General features: G+C 32.0%; 1 protein-coding gene across 2 annotated transcripts in view; it reads left to right on the top strand.

The window, feature by feature from the left end:
- PDGFC (platelet derived growth factor C) overlaps window positions 1-22,537 on the top strand; it is a 167,476-nt gene that overhangs the window by 103,615 nt on the left and 41,324 nt on the right. For both annotated transcript variants that reach the window (XM_011360331.2, XM_011360332.2), the window contains one exon: window positions 12,861-13,041. In XM_011360331.2, coding sequence (XP_011358633.1) covers window positions 12,861-13,041 — 181 coding nt within the window. The remainder of the gene's footprint in view (window positions 1-12,860; window positions 13,042-22,537) is intronic.

Here is a 22,537-nt window from a genome sequence, read left to right as displayed (position 1 = left end):
AAAATATCCCAAGTTAGAGACAGATTTGAAAAACAAACAGTAAGATACTTCAACCGCAGAATTAAAATATAGCAAGTCGCATAACCAATATTAAGCTATTGTGCGAAGTGTACACAGAAAATCGGAGTGCTCACCATAGAAACAATTATTATGTGAGAAAATGAAGGATGATTAACATTATAATAAATTTCTAAAAAAATAATGTCTGGTATATTACTTCGAATAAAGTCTAGTCGTCCTCCTTTTTAAAAAAAATGACTTGCAATTATTTTTGAAAAATTTAGTCATGCTTGTTTGTGAATAGCCAAAATTAGAGAGAAAAAGAAAAAAAAATGTTGGAGTGTAATTATTAGTTATATAGGAATATTTTAATGCCACATGTGTAATAATAACTATTTGGCCTCCTCTGTCTAATATGTGTATATAAATATGTATGTTAGCATATTATATATGTGTAAACTCACTCATCCATCCATCATCACGGAACAGTCATTTAGTCCCGGCTATGTGTGGACCAAATAATGCGTTCAGTTTGGGAAATAAAAAAGATTATTAAATTAGCCCCTGGCCACCAAAAAGCATTGACTTGTAAGTGGACAGGCATGTAAAAAATATGATTCAAAATTGTAATGGGTGTGGTGTGGTCCATGCTTTGAAACGTTGCAACCTTTGCCTGTGAGAGTCACAGACAGCTTCTCTGAGGAGGTCATGCTTAGCTGAAATCAGAAGGATACATGAAAATGTGCCAAGTGGAGTGGTGGAAGTCATATTTTTGACAGTAAGAGATTTAAATCAATCAACGTTTTAAATATTGAGCATGGAATCCTTTACAACAAAAGTTGTCATTATGCCATTTCTAAGTATATCCGATGCAATGGACCGCTGTTAAGTGCTTGGAACCCATTAGTCATAACTTGGTGATATAAAGTACGTTCTTGACCTATGACAGGAATATTATTGCTGGAGTTGCTGTACTGAAAAATGTGATCATATTTGCCATCTGGTGAAACATGCTGTCTCGCCCAGGTTGAGGTTCACAAATGACTAAAGCCCTAAGTAGCCCACAATTACTCAGTTGCCCAAAGGCCCACAAGTAGGATGGAAAGTTGTCTGTTTCATCAGATCCCTGAACTGAAGTTTGGGGTGAGGGGCACGGTGAGTGGTCCCATTGCTTTGTCTTTTATTTTTCTTCATAGTTCGAAGTACTTCAGTTAACCAAAAAAGAATGGTTAAATATTCATGCCATAGTGTTAGATAGTAGATAAAGTCTGGGGACATGAAGATTTAAAAACAAAAAGCTGTTTCTGCCTTCAAAGAGCTTATATTCTAAGTTTATTTTTAGAATTGCCCTAAACTATACAATATATTAAAGATATTTAAATGTGTATTTTCATATTTTAAACTCTAGTTTAAATGAAAATGTACACAGTAATCGAAACCAAAATATATAAATCACTACAAGTGGCTAACTTATTGGACCTCAATTTTGCCTATATGTGTGCTAATTAACATAGCTTTTCTTAACTAATGAGGTTTGGTTTGTGTTTGGTTCTGTTAAATTAATGGGAGTTTTCTCATGCTCCCAAATGATTTGCTACTCTTGTCTTTATTTTTATTATTTTCTTGTTTATCTGTGAGAATAATTAAATTAATACCTGAAACACATGATTGCGTCTTGGCATTTTCAGAGAGGGAAATGGAGGCTCAGTGTAACAAGTAAGTAGATAAAAATTTTTGAATATTTGAATAGAAGTCATCAGGCAATACAAAAAAAAAAAAGCTATTCTATTTCTTCTGTCAAGAGAAATTTAAGAAAAATCTAAGAGAAATTATCTGGAGCAAAAGAGGAAGTGAGGATACATTTGCAACTGTTAAAAACTGCTAAATTTTCTAGTAGCACAGGAACCTATTAAAGGCTATGGTAGGAATGAATGCTGGATATTAAAGCACCTCGAAGGGCTAATTTTAACAGGATAAGGAAAGAAATAAATACGGAGCAAGAGGAAAATTTTAAAAGTGAGAAGAGGAAAATAAAACAAACCTAAGGCCAAAAGAACTCTGCCTAGGGACATTGCCCAGAATGGTGGATTTAGCCAAGTGGGCACCAAGCCTAGTATTTCTTATTTCCCTTTTCATGCCGCAAAATATGAAGTAATCGTCTTAGCAGGACTTATTACTGTGATCAAATCACCTAACAATCTGAAATGTTTCCTTTCATCTGAAGATTTTTGCTTTGTTTCTTGAGAAATGGCAGTCTTTTTTTTTTTTTTTTTTTGCCTCATTCTATAATCAGGATCTGTGGAAAATATAATCCCACATATCCCATAAACTTTTGTCATTACAAATAAAAGCGAACACAAGAGCCAAAAGGTTGTTTTTATACTTTTAACATGTGGCACGAATAGAATAACTTGTTTCTCTAATTTCTGAAATCCTGAATTTCCCACGAAAGGGGTTAAATTATTTTTCTTTTGTCAAGATTTGAAATCTCAGAAACGTTAATGTCTATACTTCACTAAATTTCCATTAAATTGTTTATTTTAGTCTCCACAGAATCTGGTTCTCTAGTGAAGATTGATTGTTTCAAATTTGCTATACAAATGCTTTTCAAAAAGATTTTATACCAGCTTTACCTAACTCTGTTTCTGGAGTCTGCATATTGTTTTAATGCTTTTAAAGTGGTCTAAGAGATTAATTGCATAGATTAAAAATGAACATCCTTAAAGTAAATATATGCTTACCTAAGGGTAATATAAAAATAAAAGTGGTATCAGTAGAATTTTACCTATTCTACCTATACTCTTAATATGTATACCCTAATACACACATACACACATACATATGTATATATGTACACACATGTGTGTATGAACTCCATGTATATACAAATATATATACACATATTCTATATGGTGATCACTGAAGAGATAGAAAAGCTTACAAAATAGCAGTAAAATTCCTGTTAGTTGTTTGAAACATTCTTATAACTTAAATTAGACAGTACAAGTGAATGAAAACCTAGAAAGTCTAGAAAACTAAGGAATTTCCTTAGATGTTAAAAACTTCTTCCATTTACTAAGCATCTTCTTTATGCTAGATCCCATTCTATTACTGCTTCTTGAAACCACTCCTTTTGATATTATATCTGATAAGGGATACAGGATATATTTCTTATCAGAAGAGTCAGATGGAATATATGTCAAATGAATTCCCAAATGTGCTTTTGTGTCCTAAGGATGCCTTTTTAAAGGTGTATTGTGCTACACAGTAAATAACAAGAGTTTTGTCCTGCAAAATAGGATTTACAGTCTAGGGTAGCTGTAGGTCTCCCCCATTTACCAGTAGGCGCTTTGGAACAGGATTTTCTGAAAGTGACATAGTTCGGAGGAGGTCTTATGACATTTCCGGCGGGAGTGGAGTCCCTTCCCTTGATGGGATTAAAGTTTCTCCAGGTCTTGGACTTGGACTGCAAGGTCAGAGGGCAGGCCTTGCGCAGTATGGCGCTCCTTTGTATACACTGCATTTGCTTGGCTTTTCAACACTGCCATTAGTGTATGTTTTTCTCCCATTTCATATTACACTGGCATTTGTAAGTTGATTTCCATGGATATTGCCTATAGACAGTTATGCTATTTAGTGATAACAGTGCTAATGGAAAATAATAAAAATTTCTAGAAAATATTGTAGTGGATAATGTTCTAGTAGCATGTTCTATGTATAAGCTGCATTTTTACTGACATAACTAAACGCACCAAAGGTAATATGATTTGGTTCTCAAACCAGAAAAAAAAAAGCTAAGATTTAAAACATACTTTCTATTCTAACTAGTTTATTCTTTTATTTTGCCAAAGAGGAAGCTGAAGACTTGAGTCATTTTATATTGAACACCATTTCCTTAAAATAATCAGTTCATCAATCAAGATTGAAATGTTCTGCTTATCTGTTTGTATTTTTTAAAGTTCCAATGTATGGATCTGTTCTTAAGTAGCCCTAAATAAATGTTAATGAGAATTTTTTGTAAAACTAATTACAAAGTAGTAATGAAGAGTACTAGAAGTGATGCTTAGAGTAGAGAGGAACACATTCCTCTGATCAATGAACTGACATAGATTAGCTGCCTAAATCTTGGCATTATTTCATTGTGTCATTGTAAATGGTACAATGTGATGTTTCTATAAAAACGCATACCTATACACAGGTAGTAACTGACTGAGGATAGAAATTATACATTTCAACATGTGATCAGTCTTGGGAAAAAATGCCAAGCAAATTGGTGAGTTTTTATATATTAATTCATTTAATCCCCACAATAATAATAAGTTAATACATTTTCGTGCTTATTTTTATAAGGTATAAAACACTGACACGAAAATTAACTATTTATTATTTTTGCAATTTATTGACGAATCTTCTACTACAATGAAAGGAACAACTGTTAATAATAATAGCAAATGTATATGTGCTTATATTGTTCTAGGCAGGTTAGATTTAGGACAGTTATTCCCACAGGGAATAATGGCCAAGGAGGCTGGGGTCTGCCATAAACCAAAAGTAGTGATCCGTGTGACTCATCACTGTGTAAGGAGCTCTGGAGTCCACTGTTCCGTGGAGAGGAGTTTTCCATGGGTTGCATACGTGATTGCAATTATAACAATTATTTAAAAACAAACAAACAAGCAAAAACAACCACATACTGAGCAACATATTTGTTTAGTACTATTCTAAAGACTTTCTATACATTCTCTCATTTAATCCTTACAACAACGCTGAGAGTTAATGGTTTCCCGATTTTAAAGGAGAGGATCTGAAGAGTTTAAATCAGAATTCTCAAAGGTGGGTTTTGAATAGTGGCATATTGAGCCAGATGTCTTTGTTCTGTTCTGTTTAACTAGATACAGTATTATGTAAGGATTAAGAATATGGGCTCTGAGGCCTACAACAATTTTCCTGCCCCGGCTCTATTACTCTTTGCCAAAATGACTTTTGTCCTTGTTACTTTACCTCTTTGAATCTCAGTATTCCCATTTTTAATATGGCATAGTAACAGTAGCTATAGATAAGGTTGTATTTGAAGACTGAATGAGTTAATATTTATAAACTATCTGACACATAGTATATACACATAATGTTTACTTTATTACTATGATTATTATTTTGTACAAATGTTTTAGAAGTTTTGTTGGGCTTTTCATAAAAATTATAATAAATTCATGCTTTTTTTTGTCATTTAGTAATATTGTATGCATTTCCTCATATAATCTTTAGTTCGTTGGTTAAGTGTATCACTATGCATTTTTATAATTCTGTGAAGACATTTTTTCCCTATTCAGTTTCTGGTATTTTGCTGTCATAAAGAAAAAACTATTGATATGTGTATATAGATTCTATATTTAGTCACTTTATTAACTTCTAGTTCCAGATGGTGTTTAAAGCAAAAACTGGAATAGTTTTTCTTTCATATCCCACACCAATTCTTCTTATCAGATCTACCTTCAAAATACATACATACAGCATGTAACCATTCTTTACCTCTACCTCCGCTAACCTAACCAAACTCCTAGCCACCCATCCCACACCTGATTATTTCCAAGCTTTTCCAGTCTCTGTGCTTACCCTACTAAGTCTGTTCTCAAGGGAATATATTATCAACTAAGGGTCATTTATTTTTCCTTCTGTATCTATTACAACATTTGTTTTCTTTCATGTCTTACTAAAATACTAAAGCCTCCCCCTAAAACACTGAAAAGAGTGGCAAGAATGCCCAACCTGTCTTGATCCTAATGTTAATGAAAATATTTACTTAATATAAATTAATAAAAATATATTTATTTAATATAAAACTTGCAGTTAGTGTCTGTTAAATATGTTTTTATCATGATTTGAAAGTTTCCTGCTATTCACAGTTTATTCAATTTTTATCTAAGTAGTTGGTTTTATCATATTGGTTCATCATTTATTAATATGATCATATGGTTTTTCTCCTTTTAATATTCTAAAAGGTCATTCTTATATTCATCTTTATGTTCATGAACTATATCTGTACTCTACCATGAAGTATTATATCTTTTAATCCACTGATGGATTTTGATTAAATTTTACTTGGGATTTTTGTATTTCCCTTGATTTATGAGTAGAATTTGTCTTAACTAGTAATGTTTGATATTACTATTTGAAAGAACTTTGACACAAGATTTTTTCATCTACTAAAGATTTCATTTTTCTAATTTTATTGAGATATAATTGACATAAAACATTGAGTAAGTTAAGGTGTATATGTTGATTTGATACACGATTCCATTTCTTTTTTGTGGTGAAAACGTTTAAGATGTCTCTTAGCAACTTTGAAGTATATAATACAGTATTGTTAACTATATTCACAAGATTTAGGCTAGGCATTTTAGTATTTGTTAGGGGGATATCTGTCATTTTAATTTTTTTACAATTGGATATATAAAATTGGAATTCAATATTCCTTTAAAGTCAAATATAACTCTTCTATAAACCCTATACCATAGCATCTTTTTTACTGATAAATGTTTGACAATTTTTTTCATTTCTTCTGGAGTTCTTAGTAAGTGAACTAATAACTAATTTCTACTTTTTCACTCAACTTTGTTAATTTACTTTTTTAGTGAGTCATCCATTTCATGTAGTTTTTCAGATTTAATTAGCATAAAGTTATATAAAACATACACATTTTAAATGCATTTTTATCTATGATTATATCTTCTTCCTCACCCCTCACTATGTAAATTAGTGATTCATATTCTCTCTCTCTCACATTCTCTCTTCTTTCTGAGAACCACCTTTTGATTTTAGTTCTAAATTCTAATTTTGTTTTCGAATATAAGTCATAGTTTTTGTCTTTAATAGTTTTTACCTTATACTTTTCTTTGTCTTGCTTAATTTTTCTAGCTTTATAGATTGAATTATTTGTTATATATTTGAAGTATTTTTTTTTTAGTGATTAGGTAATTTTAATCTATTAATTTCCTACCACATAAAACTTAACTGTATCTCACAAATAGAACTCTCCTATTTTTATGAGAATTTCTCAATCATGTGTCATCATTCAGTCTTCTGTAGCGTGTTTATCGGTTTGATTCAGACATTTCCTACATATATTTTAAACCTTTTATAAAGAACGTATAGTCCCTAAAAAAATAAATATTACCAAATAAATTAAAATAAGTATCTATAAAATTTATATGCCCAGATTACCAAGTTGACTGATCAGTTTTATTTGAATGACCCTTAAAGTTTCTCTAGCCATTGAACAAGACCATTTGGCCAATTTGAACAAAGACACATAAATTCTTGCAGTTAGGACTCAAAATAAAGCAAATATAATCATGTAGGCATATTTTAAACATAGTACACAGCATCACTTGGCACATAAGAGCATAGGCTCTGGAATTAAGTTAATGCATAAAAAGCAATTAATAAATATAATTATTTTTTTAAATTATTTTCAGTATAAATTAGAGCATGGATAAACATTTTGATGTCCAAAGAGGGATCTAAAACTTATAGTCTGTAAACGAGTCGTATTTTGCTAAACTGAAGTGTAAGACCATAAGCACTGTACAATAACCGTCATCTTATTAGTTTCATTACCTTTCCCAACAAGCTCAGACTCCAGCTGACACTTGCTGAGCTCAGCCTTTTTAAGATCCGCATCTATTTGTTGGCAGGGTTTCACACTACCATCAGGTTCTGTAATTCATGGAGTAGATTTAATTGGCAAGGTTTAGTTAGTATGAACTGGAAACAGTCTGTTTTGCAGGGTTGGTTTATTTTTGTTGAAGGAAGCTGGGTGTCTGACAATTATGTTTACCAGTGAATTTATTTCTTTGGGATACTCCTTATGACTCTTAGGAGTAAGAAAGCGATCCTCATGCCCTCACAGTTTTTAAATTCCCACATGAGAACGAAAATTTTGTCTACAATACCAGACTTGTTTGTTAAACATAAAAGAACATAAATCCTCCTGGGTCCCCAGGGGTATGTTAGAGAAAGGGAGTGATCATTATAAACCACTTAGCACTGTGTGCTCTGTATCATGTTGCCGTGAGAAAGTGATGTTTGATTGGCTCATAAAATAGGTTTAGTAAATCCTTTAAATACTGATGTGAGCAATTGTGCATGTTGGAAATAAATACCTGAGAGCGTATTATAAGATTACTGTGTCTCCAGAATAGTCACCTGGTCATGTGCAGATTTCTATGTTTAAGAATGGTTATGTTTTGTGATTTTACTTTTCTGTGTCAAATGGTTTTATCATTTCCCTTTCATTTGACTAAGGCCTACAGATATCTTTTGCCATTGATTTCTCTCTTCATTTTCTTCTTGATGTTTTGAACTATGTTATAGTATATCAACCAAGTAACTTCTGCACTGAATCTGACATTCTGCAAATGGCATTCTATCAGGAAAAAAAATAAAACTTCAAAAAATGGGGAAGATGACATGATTTAATGCATTAATCTTTCTCCAACCACACTCCAAATTTTCAAACAAGCTAAAAAGAAATACAGTATCAAGTGGCAATGGTAGACCTTGACTTGGTCCATTTAACATGATCTTGAATATGATTTAAGTTAAAAAATACTATTTTTATAAGTGTATCTTTTAGCATTGGGATTTATTGTTTTGATAAAGAAGAAAAACTAAGTCTTAGTAAATAATGATATTATTAATAATTTTCAGTTCCATAGATATCTAAACAGTTGTCAGGTGTGACCATAAAAATTAATTGTAGAATAATTGTTATATGTTACCACTTCTGAACAAAATCTTAAAAATGCCTAATTTAGTATGAAACAATTAGTAGCATATGTTAAGTTTACTGTTTTATAAGCAAAGAACATAGTACTTTTTTAGATGTTCATTTCATTTTAACCTTCATGGAATGTAAAACTGTAGATTTTTAAAGCACTATGATAAATGTATGTGCTGGACTTGTATGAGCATGTAAAAATTAATTGCCAGAAGTCCACCTGTAAATCCAGAAATTGTTATAAAGATCAGTGAGTTTTTTTTTAATGGCATCAAATTCAGTAGAAAAATCTTCATGAAAAAAGCAATAATGTACTTGTCACTCTTCCTTTTATTTGCAGGACAGTGATTTTTATATCAAGATATAAATTAGATAAGGCTAAGTTTAATACTTATTTGTTTCTTAATAAATTCTTAGCATTTATACTCCAGATATTTCCATGTGTAGTAAAAAACTCCTTTTAAATTTACTCCAGTAAAACAGTTACATGAGTTGTTAGTTTTAGGTTTGTTCCATGTGATAGTCTTTTCCCTTAAAATGGTTCTATTAAAAAAAACTATAATAGTTATTTTGAAAATGGTGTGAAGAAAATTTTGGCCACTACGTGTTTTCCCCAACCAGTTTATTGAAAATGACTCTATAATTGCCAAATCTAGTGGATACTTTTTGATTTTCATCTTCTTTGATCTTTCTTGGAATTTGGCATCACTGACCAGCTCAGCTTCTGGTGGATATTGTCTCTTCCTTGAGTTCTGTGCCATCACTCACAGTGGTTTTCTTCTTGTTTCCTTGCCTCTACTCTTCAGGATGTTTTTGTTAAAGGGTCCTTTCTTTCTGCCCACATTTGAAATAAGATTTTTTCCTGGCTTTCCTCAAATATGTGATGATTCTGTCTTTGTTACTCCCTCATTGCAACCTTTGTGGCTGTGCCTCATATGCTGCAAGGCTGACAAACTCAGATGCCTACATGGGCAAGCAATGTAAATAAATGAATATCATAGTATTAAAAACAACAACAACAACAAAAAAACAGCATAGAAAGGTGATAGGGATTTTTAAAAACTGTAGAGAGTATATCTCTTTGTCCCATTCCACTTGGTCCCAGCCTCATTTAGTAGAAAGAAATGAAGGCCCAGTGTTCATTCCTTCATTCATCAAACATTAATATAGAGTTTACCATGTGCCTGGCACGTAGGTGCTACAGATAAGGCAGCAAATTAAACAAAGATATATCTTCTCTTGGAACTGACAATTCTGGAGATCTGAGCCCTCATGGAGTCAATGATTTTTGGTATTACCAGAACTTCAAGCTTAAAAAAAAAAAAGTCCAGAAATCCAGATTTTTCTGTGAAATTCCACTTTTTAAAATGGCGACTAAAATTTTAAAGAAACTTACTTCCTTTTAAAATTGTGCTTACCTGTTTTCAACATTGGCCTACAAAATAATATTAGATCCTCTGACTGAAATATCAAGTCTTTTTCACCTACACCGATTTTTCCAGTTTGATCTCCATCTACTTCTTTGTTTCCCATCCTCCATTCACAATCGACCATGCCTGGCCCTTTCTTTCTTCTTTTATATCTTATGGATTGCACTTCTTGCTAGAATGCATTTCCATTTCCCCCCGCTTCACCCCCGGTCAGTCAGTACTCATTGACAGCCCAAATGTTTCCTTGTAAGCTGACCCTAATCTCACTGTATAGAATTACTCTTACTCTGCCAGGATTCTACACTATTTCCTACATCCTCTCATTAGAGCACTCACCAAAGTGTTTTATGGACCCTGAGCCCAAAGAAGCTATAGTTTCATCTTTGTATCCTGAGAAAGCATAGCACTTTGCACCAAGTCAGTGCTTCATAAATACTTGTAGAGTGATTGACCAAGCCTGAAATCTTGCTCTTTGCAAACTAGCAGTGGTGGTGACCTACATCAGGCACAGAACAAGCTATGAATAGTAGCTTTGTTTCACAAGTAAACAATCTTAATATAAAAATCACCCCTTGATTTAAAATGGTAGTTATCAACTTCTGTACCAGATATATCTGAAATAACTACGCAGGTCTGTTCTACTCAACTCTTCTTACCCCAGCCCCACCATTTCCTGGTTCCACCACATACATACACCAAAATTCCTGGGATGGTTTTATTGGCTAGCTTATGCATTTGTAATTTATAACCCTGGACTTGTCACATAATATAGCAGAAATAGTCTCTCCCCTTTGTATTTGAGTTTTCTAATTTATATCTTTCAAACTCCCAAGGTTATATTAAAAGGTAGGTGTGGGGATAGGGGTAGGGATGTGAGATAGAGGTGAGGGACAAAGTTTATTAAGTGGCAATTACATTTTAGGCAATACACATGTGCTGTCTCTTTTTCCTTTCTTAAAACATCCGTGTAAGTTAGGTAGCATTATCTTCAATTTAAGGAAGAGGAAAATGAGGCTGAAACAGATGAAGTTACAGAAGAGAGTTCTGGATACTTCTTTAAGACAAAGATTTATAAGTATAATTGGTTCATTATATACGTAGTCCTTATTCAACAATTTTTTTTATCTATAAATTCAATACTACACAAAATATATTATTTTTAGTTATCTAGTACTTACTGAATTTAGACTTTTTAAAAAAATCTACCAATGATTTTCAACTTCCCTTTTAACAGAAGTTTTGCAATGTCCCTTAGTATTTGAAGTAAAATTCATATAAGCAATCATCTGTGTGTGCAATCATTTAAAAAATAAACATACTGATCTGCATGATATATGGAGCTGATATAATAACAAAGTAATTGGCATTAAAATCACATATTTAAATATATAAATAAAAATATACACTAGAAAAATAAAAGGAAATAGATATTTGCATCTTTTAAGTGGAATCATGATAATGACAGCTATTAATTAATTTAGAATAATATGAATAGGTTTAATTATTTTAATTGTGATAAAAATATTATAAGCAGTGTTCCCGTTACAAATATGATTTTCTTTTTCAAAATAGGGAGTAATTCTTGGTAAAGTTCCAAAGTATTAAAACTTCTACTTATTTGATAATTGAATTTCTGGAAAATTGGTCTGAAACTAAAACTGCAAAACATATTTGTGTTTATATGTGAGACAATATTAGGTTCCAGACTTAGATGAACAATAGCAGACATATCACGTACATGAATGTCCAGGGAACTACTTGAAAGGCATGGAGGGCATGGGACAAATACTCATTTTGGGACTTTCCATTGTCCAACATTCATGGATCACCACATCTCACAGTGTCCTCCTCACCCCCAACCATTGAGACAACCTAAAATGCCTCTGCAGATTTCTGAAACATTCTCTAAAAGGGCAATGCTGCCTAAATCCACTGCTCTGTTCTTCCAAACCATAGTTAGCATTTGTTAAAACATTTAATCCTTTATTCCTTGTGTTTAAGATTCTGTGTGTAGTGTAGTGCGAAATAAAACTATGTAAGAACTGATCCCTTTCTTCAAGAATTTAAGAGCCTAAGTATGAAGATGGATCACTTACGTATGTATAGTTAATATAAAAAAAAATGTGTTTATCAAAAACGAGAAAGGTGACGGTGAGCTGAGAACACTATGTAGCGGTACAGTACAAAGTGAGATTTGAAGGATGTCTATATGACAAAGTGGCTCCAGAGAAGCTTGCATCACACATGAGGAGAGGAAGCCAAGGAGCCTGACTAGGGTGCAAGAGTTACTGTCAGAAAGTAATGGGCAGTAATAATAAGAATGAAGATTGAAGTAAGGCTATGATGTCCAAATGGAGATTAAATTGAATAATTCATGAGTTCAATGTCAGATATAGTTGCTTCATACAAACTGTTTAAGTTTTGAGATGGCTATTTAGTGAATTTGGCGTCCATTAACAGTAAAATAGGAGGGCTTAGAATAAAAGACTCATATTTCTTTAGTTGGGGTGCATTTTCAGTGTATCTCTTTTTTGGAATATTTGATTATATTTTTCCAGTTAAATGTGGTCCATGGGTTCATTGCATGGAACTTGAATTGCCAAAATAGCAGAACGTGATTTTGTGTCTCTCTTCTTTTTTCCTTTCTGCAGGTATGATTTTGTAGAAGTTGAGGACCCCAGTGATGGAACTGTGTTAGGGCGCTGGTGTGGCTCTGGGACTGTGCCAGGAAAACAGATTTCTAAAGGAAATCAAATCAGGATAAGATTTGTATCTGATGAATATTTTCCTTCTGAACCAGGGTTCTGCATCCACTACAACATCGTCATGCCCGTAAGTACCACTTACAGTTCCTTTTATATAATTAGGTCAGTTACTTGTTTACTCACCCTTCTTGTTTTAAACAGGAGAATCAGGGAAACCAAAACAAAAACCTTTTCTCTAGCTTGATATTTTTTATAAATGTCACTTTAATTATCACAACTTGAATTTCATCAATGTAGATCATTAGCCATATTAAATACCTTTTAATGTAATGAAAGAAATATGTTTTGTACAACATTTAGAAAGTTGTATCATATGTGTCCCCGTCCAACTCACTGTCTGGTATGTCAGTGTTGATGGGAAATTACATAGGATAGACATAGAATTTTCTCTTGAGAAAAATAAGGAAATTTGTGTATTTATTAGTTTTAGCATTTAGGGATCACCATCAAAATCTGGGCTATATAATATCTTACTGAATTAATTTCAACTATGAGTCACACTAAATAATAAAGTATGATTTTGGTGACTCTTCTTATATGATACTCTTGCCTTTTGCTAAATGTTACTCTGACTTTAAAGATGTAAATTTTGAAGCTCACATAGGACTCTGATAGTTCTTATTTTTAAATTCATATACATTTTTTTGGAATGAATATATTGCAGAGCTTGAAAGCCAACACTATTTGGCATTAATAAAATTTTAATTAAATTCATGTCTGTATTACCTTAAAAGTCCACACTTTTATGTGATATTTTACTTTTCTTCCTTCCCATTAAAGTGGAGTCATACTTTTCTGAACTCACCAAAAATTTATTTTCTAGATCTGTTGTATACAAATAAATATATAACATATTTTTCTTATTTTTTTCTGGAGAAAGGTAAACATTAAATATTAATTCTTTTCAAATCAATGTTTTAGTAAATATATTTTTAAAACTAATTTGTTTTTCTACTTAATATTTATCCTGCTCGTATAATATTTATGGCCTTTCGTGCCTCGAAAAAGTTTTAAAATTCTCACTAGAATTTAAGAAATCTATTTTTTTCTCATTATAATTGTTATTGTATTTTTAGTCGAATCATGATTGCTTTTACCCTTTATTTTATATATTATTTCAAATATTTGTATCTATTTGTTGCACTACAACAGAATATTGAAAACCCTTTTGAATTTTTATCACATTCTGCTTGTAATAGTAATTCAGAAGTACTCATACAAATAGGATGATGTCATCTAGTATACTTTTTAAATATGACCAATTTTTTCACTATTTAAAATAATATAAAAATTGATATCTTTAATGATTTTGACAGGGTGAGTAGCAAATGAGTAGTAGGCACACCAGAACACACCACATGCTGCGGGCTATATGCATTAACGTGTAAACTCTTATTGGATGTAAAAACAATGCACATAGCAATCTAGCAATTCATGTGTCAAATTTAAAAATATGGAATTGATGTTTAAATTTTGAAATTTAGTTATTTAAGTTACAGCTAAAAAACAGCGCAAACTGAAGTTCGAAAATGACAATTTATTCATTTAGTAACAATCATTTATTGTGTAAAACTGAAGTTAGGGGAGATAGCTCTAAAATATATGCTATAACTTTATCTTGTGAACCTTGATCAATTTCCTTATGTAGATTATTTAAGATATCCATATCTCTATTTTATTATGAAATACTTTTTGTCAGTACATATAGATTTTCTATTTCCTTTGTTAATTTCCAAAAATGTTTCTAAATTTAATAACAATTTTGTGTTTAAAGTTAATAAAATTTAATAATTTCAACTATGAAATTAGTTGAAAATGAAATGAAAATGAAAAAAAATGAAATATGATAATAGGCAAGGATTTAAAAAATGCTACTTATAGGTAATACAGTGACACTGTGATTATTTATTTGCATAAAGCCACTAAGAATCTGTTTAATACACTTTTACAGAATCCTGCTTCACAGAATTTGTTTTTTTTGGTGTTTGTTTCTTTGTTTTAAGTCTAAGATGGCCTTGGGAGCCATGGCTACATTTTCACAAAGTCGTAGAGTCTACATTTTCAGTTTGGGTTATAGCACTATGTCCTTAAATATTTAAATACAAAACAATTAAATTTATTATAAAACGCATAATGGTAGGTCTTATGTCACAGCAAAGGTTTTATTTATCCCAAACTTGTGACACAAATAAACTTGAAACTGAGATTTTTGTATTTTAGATGAACTACTCTCTTCCTATTATATGAAGTTAAATTTGTATAAATAGCAGTCTATTCGCATGTTACAGAATAAGACAAATGCTAAAATGCATATATACCAACAGCAAGAGTTGTCCTTTTCTGATTCTATGGCCACATGGATTATCTGTGTGTAACACAAGGAGTTGTGTGGATTAAATAAAATATATAAAGATAAAAACACAGGGAATTTATGGGGCCTAGCTCAGTTCTGGGTACCATATAGGTTATTAATAAATGCTTAAATGCTGAATTGATCATACAACTTATTCACTCCAGGTTAATTCTCAAGGGATTCACTGACATTTGTAGTTTTATCTGTAAGTGTATGTCAGATTCATAAGCCTTGAGATGAATTAAAGAACTATAAGGACCTACTGTAAGTACCACCCATCCTCTTCAGTAAGAAAGGCCCTACCGCCTGAGTTTGACCTGTTATCTGAGATTTACTGTGACAAAGACCAGAAACTGCATCTGAGACTTTAGGTGAACTATGTATCACTGACTGCATAACAAAAATTAAATTTAGTATATTTGTAAATAGTTATTGAAATAGTTTGATAAGTTGTAAGTATGAACTTTTGTGGGTTGAGAATTGATGTTCCCCTGGCATCTATGGAGCCATGTTTTGTATGGCAACTAAGGTGCCTTGTGATGGACTGAGAAAAATGGAGATATGCAGAGAAATAGCATAGGAGACCTTATATTAATGAGCTTTATGCTTAGGAAAACAGTAAGCTTTGGGCTGGAAGAAATAAGAGAACATGACAGTTGGGCCCTACATTGCCTAATAAGAATGACTTGGTGATTTTAATTTGCTAGATTGCTTTCTGGAGTGATTATTGATGTATGAATTTACAATCTCACAAGCCTTGATTCTTTTGGGTTTAAATTTATTTTGACAATTTATCTGCCATCTCTTCACTTGTGCTTTGTCTTGTTTCCATATATCCATCTCTCCTCCCTTACAGCCACTCATGCTAAATGCCGTACCTGCCCCCAGAAGGGCAAAATTTGATGAGTGAAAATTTGACAAGGGATTTTGCTTTTATGTCTTACAGAATGTTTTGAATTATCATTGTGTTTTGCTAAATGACATCCCTCCCTTACCTACTTCCCCCAAGCAGGGCAGCCATCCATCAATCTTATCTGTGTATCAATGAATGAAAGCCTAAGGGAAGAAAGTTTGCCCTTTGGAGAAGAGACTTAAAAGTTCTTGTGTCATTTGCTCAGGGGCAAGTGCCCCTCCAAACTTCCCTCTCACCAACATCTCTGATATTTTTTTTTTTTTTTTTTTTTTTTGCCAAGAATGGACTTCGTCATTAGCACACCCAGTTCCCTAGAGGCAATGGTCTCAGTGACTGCAAATCCACCTGTAAAATAAGACCTTAGAGGCCACTGGCCATGATGGTTTCTCAACTTTGTAATGATAAAAATGATATTAACCACAAGTCCTTAGCGGACTATTAACTTCCTACTTTGAGGTTTGTTACCAACCGCCTAATCTAATGCCAGACACATTGCAGCTGCTCATTAATATCTCATAGACATTTAGCCATTTCTCCTTAGAGTTAGCTAAACCCATATGGAATTGCACTAACTTTTCATTTACTATGTTACCTTTGCTGCTGTTGCATAATAGTGATGATTCATAAAGTAGAAAACTGAAGAATCACATATTTTCCTGGTCCTGATATATCAAGCTATTTTACTAAAAACATGTTTTTGCCCTACTTAAATAATTGAACTGTTTTGGGTTTTTTGTTTGTTTGTTTCTTTTAATTTTATTTTATTATTTTATTTTATTTTTATTGAGGAGTAGAACATCCAGCTGTCTAGGAATCTTAAAGAAATTAGTGCTACTTATGACATTATAACCATTAATGTATATAATCATCTTTACCTGCTTTTTGTAGCTAACTTAATGAATATTTTGCATCTATTCATGTGCAGAAAAAAACTGAGTTTAATCACATCTTTTTCTGGTACAATTATGGAGAAAGTTTATTTTAATATTTTAATATTTATTAAATATATCTTTAATATAAGAAAGATAATTTTGTAGCTTTTTTGGGGAGCATGAATGGATATTTGATTTAATGCTCCAAGGTTCTGATTACTGTGTATCTTAGTGATGGAGTTTTAATACATAAGGTAAAATTCTTGGTCTTTGCCACATATGTTGCCAATAAAAATTATGTTCACCTTCATAATATGATTTACTCATTCTTTTTCCCTCAACTAATGAATGAGAGTATATAGTTAAACAAGGAAATACTCGCTATCTTAAATAAAGTGATACTGATCTAATATTGAAATATTATATATATTTGATATATAGATATACTTTCCTCTGTAATGCTATGATTTCAGTATCATTTTCAGGTACATTAAAATAAAACATAAAATTTATCTTTCAATTTTCCTATTTTAAATTGAGATTATAGGCTGTTTTGGTTTAGAAAAAATTTTAGCATAAGATATTTACATGAAATTATAGCTAGTTCGTAGCTTAAAAAATAATACTAGATTTACATAAATTTAAATTTTTAGCATTTTAATGCTATTTTCAAAATTATTTTGGAAAAACTATATTCCCCAGTTATGGCCCATTAATAAATAATGAAAAATAAATCATGCAAAATGATGCCAAATGATATATATGCAGCTTTTAGATTGTGCATAAGGAGTTAATAATGTCTTTGTTTTTTTTTTTTTCATGCTAAAAGAGGGTGAAAAAAGGGACTGGTAGATTAGCAATGAGAGATTGTTTGGGAAGAAATGAAGCAAAACTGAAATAAAACAGTGCAAGCTTGTTTCTGTTTGGAGGCCACACACATTGAGAGCCCAGCACACATTTCAGATCTCTTAGAAAGAAAAGAAAATTTCTTGTTTAATTTTGGAGTAATTTATAATAGATTATGTATGTTTTACTCTGTGTACTGTAGCATAAGCACCATTATTTAAGAATGTTAAAAAACCTACGAAGACTGAAAAAAATAATATATTTTCTTCAACTATCAAAAGACCTTATTAAACATTTTATTTTTAAAAAATCTGAGCCTTAATGTAAAAAATATTGCATATTTTTGTCAGACAATTACTTGAAAAAATACCTATTTTTGAAATAAAATGTACAAATCAAACCTGAATATTTTTAGTGGTTTTATTCTTCATATATCTAGAACTGTTCTTCTTGAGTACATTATTATTCCTAATACATATCTTTTAAAATGTTTATAAGATCTGAAGATTTTTCTTTCTCCCTCCAATCTGGTTAACATTTTGAAGGATGATTAAAATACTACTGATTTATTTCCAAGTAGTTTATTGAATATAGTAATATTTTTTTTAAAGAGTTTTAATCTAAGGTTTCCGATCAGAAGGAATAGAATATTTTCGACAATTTATTCACTCTCATTTTCCATTTAGTAAATGAATCAGTTTAGATTGAAAAAAAGTTACCACGTACCATTGACTACATATATTTTTATCTTTTCTTTATTGCCTAAAAAGGAGAGCATGAGGTGACCAGTGAAACTCATCTTTTTTTTTTCTTAATTGCTTCCAAATTTGTTCTATTATTTGTATAATTTTATGTTTTCTTTTTTAATATATATAATCAGTGACACTTGTTTGGACATCACATATTTTTTTATTCTCATTAGTAAAATTATTTATATATGTAATCTATAAAGTGATTAAGTGATATTAACTAAATAGTAAGTATTATAGCCACTTTATAAGCCCAACTATGTGTTTTCCTTAATAGTAATTTGTACATGACTTGTCCGGAGTTAAGTCAGTGCCCAGACAGTGCACACTGTAGAAGGGTGTATGGTTTCTGTGGGGAAGGCTTAAAAGGACACTTGATGCCTGAGGTGCCATTAAGGAATGCATGACTGATTGCCAAAGTAGTTATTAATTATGCAGGATACAGAGAACAAAGCAGCTCAGTGAATATTGAAGTCAGGGGGAGAAAGGAGGAGGGGGGATATTTTTTCCATCCTTTCTGATGTTTGCCAGTAGGTTATTTCACTGTTAATAACATGTAAAGAAAAGTCTTAACTGAAGGCCAAATTTGCTTTTATGTTCAGGTTAAGAAAAATTCCAACTAACTCATGCAAAGCATTAAGTTCATTGGTTCGCTTTCTTAGGGAAGAAAAAAAAGTAGCATGTCTGGAATAAAAATATTTAGAGAACTATCATAACACTAATCCCATAGAAAAAAAATATCAGTCAGAATGTACTCAAAGTTTTTAAAATTGTGAAATTTCATAACAAATGCACTGCATTGCTCTATTATGCTAAATTGAGCAAGTGAAAATTTAGGTTGAAACCTTTCAAATAAATTTTTATTTACCTTAAGATAGAATTAAGAGAAAAATTAGTTTTTAGAAGTTTTTGTATCACATAGACACTGGAAAAAGTATTTCAAGTACTATATGTCAATACTATAGTCTGAAACACTTCGAACCATTAGATTTTTATTAAAATATGCAATGTGCTTGTATATTTATGCAGGGAGTTTTTAGATGACATTATTTTATTATATCAAAGAAATTAAAAAATTGCTGCTGCGACTAAATTCTTACTTGGCTAAGAGCCATTTAATATATTTTTCCACCTAATTTCTACCCATGGACACATTGCTCTCTTTCCGTGAAGATCATGGTCTCTTTTTCATTTAAAAAAATTTTTTTTCATTAATTCCTAGCAATCTAAGAAAGAATTTCAGAGGTGGTATGATTTGTAGTTAGAACAAAAATGACAGTTGGTACTATGCAGGAATGATAAAAGGCAGACAGACCATTTTAGTTGATATACAAAGAGTTTATAAATAAAAATGTATACTAATTGAAAGCTTGAAGTTTGATTGATTCATATTTTATATCTAAAACCACAACGTTTTAAAAGCTTAGAGTTTATGTGGCAACCATTGAAGAGAATTGTTCTCTAGAAGTAAGTTTGTCGTGATTTAAAATGATAATACTTTTTCTTCAACATCCCCATTCATTTTCCTTTTAATTCTTTTCAACATTTATTAAAGAATGAATATTTGATGAGACGGTATGTTGTGAGAAAATTCAAAGACATATTGGTATTGCCCTGTGTCTCTGAGAATTTACCTTGTTTGAGAGAAAAAACGTGCATACCTATATAAACACAGTCTGTGAATAAGTGTCGCATACGTGATTTGGAAAGATTTTGATGATGAAGACAGGCAATTGTCAAGAGCAGAGGGATGTTATAACTCTTTGATTAAAGAAAAAAAAACAAATAAACAATCAAACAAAAACCCTGGGAGTTACCTAGGGTATAAATTTGATATCAAATATATTATAAAAATCTCTCAAGAACTTATGAAAAATGCGTATTATCAGATGTCAGAGATTCTGAATCTCTTGGTCTGGAGTAGTGCCCAGTTATCTGCATTTCATCAAACGTGCTTGGAGGTTGTGATGCAAAACATTCTGACAATGAATTTGGGGGAGAAATTGCTCTAAACTATAAACTGAGCAGGATGCAGAGAGTTTTACTACAAGATGTTGGGGAAATATTTTTCATATTCAAACAAACATGAATATTTTATGGAGCAGATTGGAAACTCTGCGTGCATATAACAGCTAACATACCCATGTGTTCCTTATTTTTCAGGACTGCAAAAGAAGTGGGACTTTCTCATAGAATTAGATGGATAGATTTCAATTTTTAGTTCTTGGATTTATTGTACTGACTTTTCTAAGCTATATATTAAAGCCTATCAATTTTGTCAACTGTCAGTATCTGTTATCCATTGAACCAGGATAAATGACAATCTGCCGCCTTTTCTAGTTCAACACTAAGCTTGTCTGATAATTCACAGATGTCATAGTTCCATCACTGAGGCACTGTTCTAGACTAGATATTCATTCTACAGTGTGATAAGACACCGTTGATAAAACAAGACAGTTCCAACCATCAAGAAATATTCTTTTATTCTCATATTCTTTTTTTTTACATATAATTTTAATTTTTGTCAGAGTTATACTTGCACATAGTTTTAAAAGGCAAATATTTCTCTTAGGCTTGTTATAAAAATAGCAGTTGCCTCCACTTTCCTCTGCCCAAACTATTTTCTTGCTCCTTGGAGGCAAGGTCTTCCTGTTCTTTTAATTGATTCTTGCAAAATCGACCTCTATAACTTTATATAACATGCTTTTGTTGATACTTCTTGATTTTTTGGTCTTAAGAATTATCTGTGGACTTCACCGACTTCACACTCTAGAAGATGAGGCTTTTGCTTTCTTTCCTCCTCCTGCCTTTATCACACATGTAGACACTTCCCATCACCCCATCTTCTGTTAGCTCCTAATTATATCAAGATCCAAATTTTCCGTGTACATCATGGTGGCCAGGTATCATTTTTCACAGGTGAGCATTGAAGTATACTCTATAACTACATTTTATTTCCTGCCCTCTTTTTGTTTTGTTTTCCTAGAGTTGTTATTTCTGTGGTGTGTATGCTTTGCCCTTTTCTTACATTAGAAGTCTTGTTTGCAGGATTTTTTTTTTTTTATCTTCCTCTCTCTCTGTTTACTTTCTTGATGAAGAAGGGAGTAAAAGCCCCCATAAACTCACTGAGAAAAAGGAGCGTCACAGATAAAATTTCATGACCATGTCTAACTTAAAATACCTTTATTTAACCCTGAAACTTTAATGAATACTTGACTAAGTTTAGAATTCGAGCTGGCCACTTAGAAGCTGACTGGACATTCTGTGCATGTGCATGGCCTCGCTGATCATTGTGAGCTGGCCAGGTCAATTTCTTGAAAACTCCCTCATATTTTTAATGTCTTTTTAAGGCTATAATCCTGCCTGCCAGTTCTCTAAAATGAGAGCTGAGTGGATTAAAACCAATCCCTCCAGTATTTAGTACTCTAACAGCTCCATAGCTCCATATTCAGAATAATATCACAGTTCCCAACTCACTTGGGTTCTCCAGTCCTTCAATATTCAGTTTTATTCTGTTCAGGGAAAAAATCTGAATAAGGAATAAGTCAGTCTTCTGCCAAAGTGGAGAAATAGATTTGGGGTGTCTGACAGCTTCATAGTTTTCAATCTGTCCTCCTATTTTTAGCCCATTTGCCATTCTCGTTTCCGTAGGGACCTGAAGCCACCAGATCCCAGAGCTTTTTGGTTGTTCTTCTATGTAAATCGAGTTCCTTCTTGGCTTTGCCCCTGCTGAACTTTGTCAGGTCCACCGATTCAATGAATGCATATCCACCTGCTTTTCATTTTCCAAAATGTTATCGCTGTTGTCTCCTTTCCAATTTTCTTTGGCC

The sequence above is a fragment of the Pteropus vampyrus genome, unplaced genomic scaffold, assembly GCF_000151845.1.
Source record: "Pteropus vampyrus isolate Shadow unplaced genomic scaffold, Pvam_2.0 Scaffold53, whole genome shotgun sequence".
Lineage (NCBI taxonomy): Eukaryota > Metazoa > Chordata > Mammalia > Chiroptera > Pteropodidae > Pteropus > Pteropus vampyrus.
Note: the sequence above shows the minus strand (reverse complement) of the source record. Positions and strands in the feature narration are given on the sequence as shown.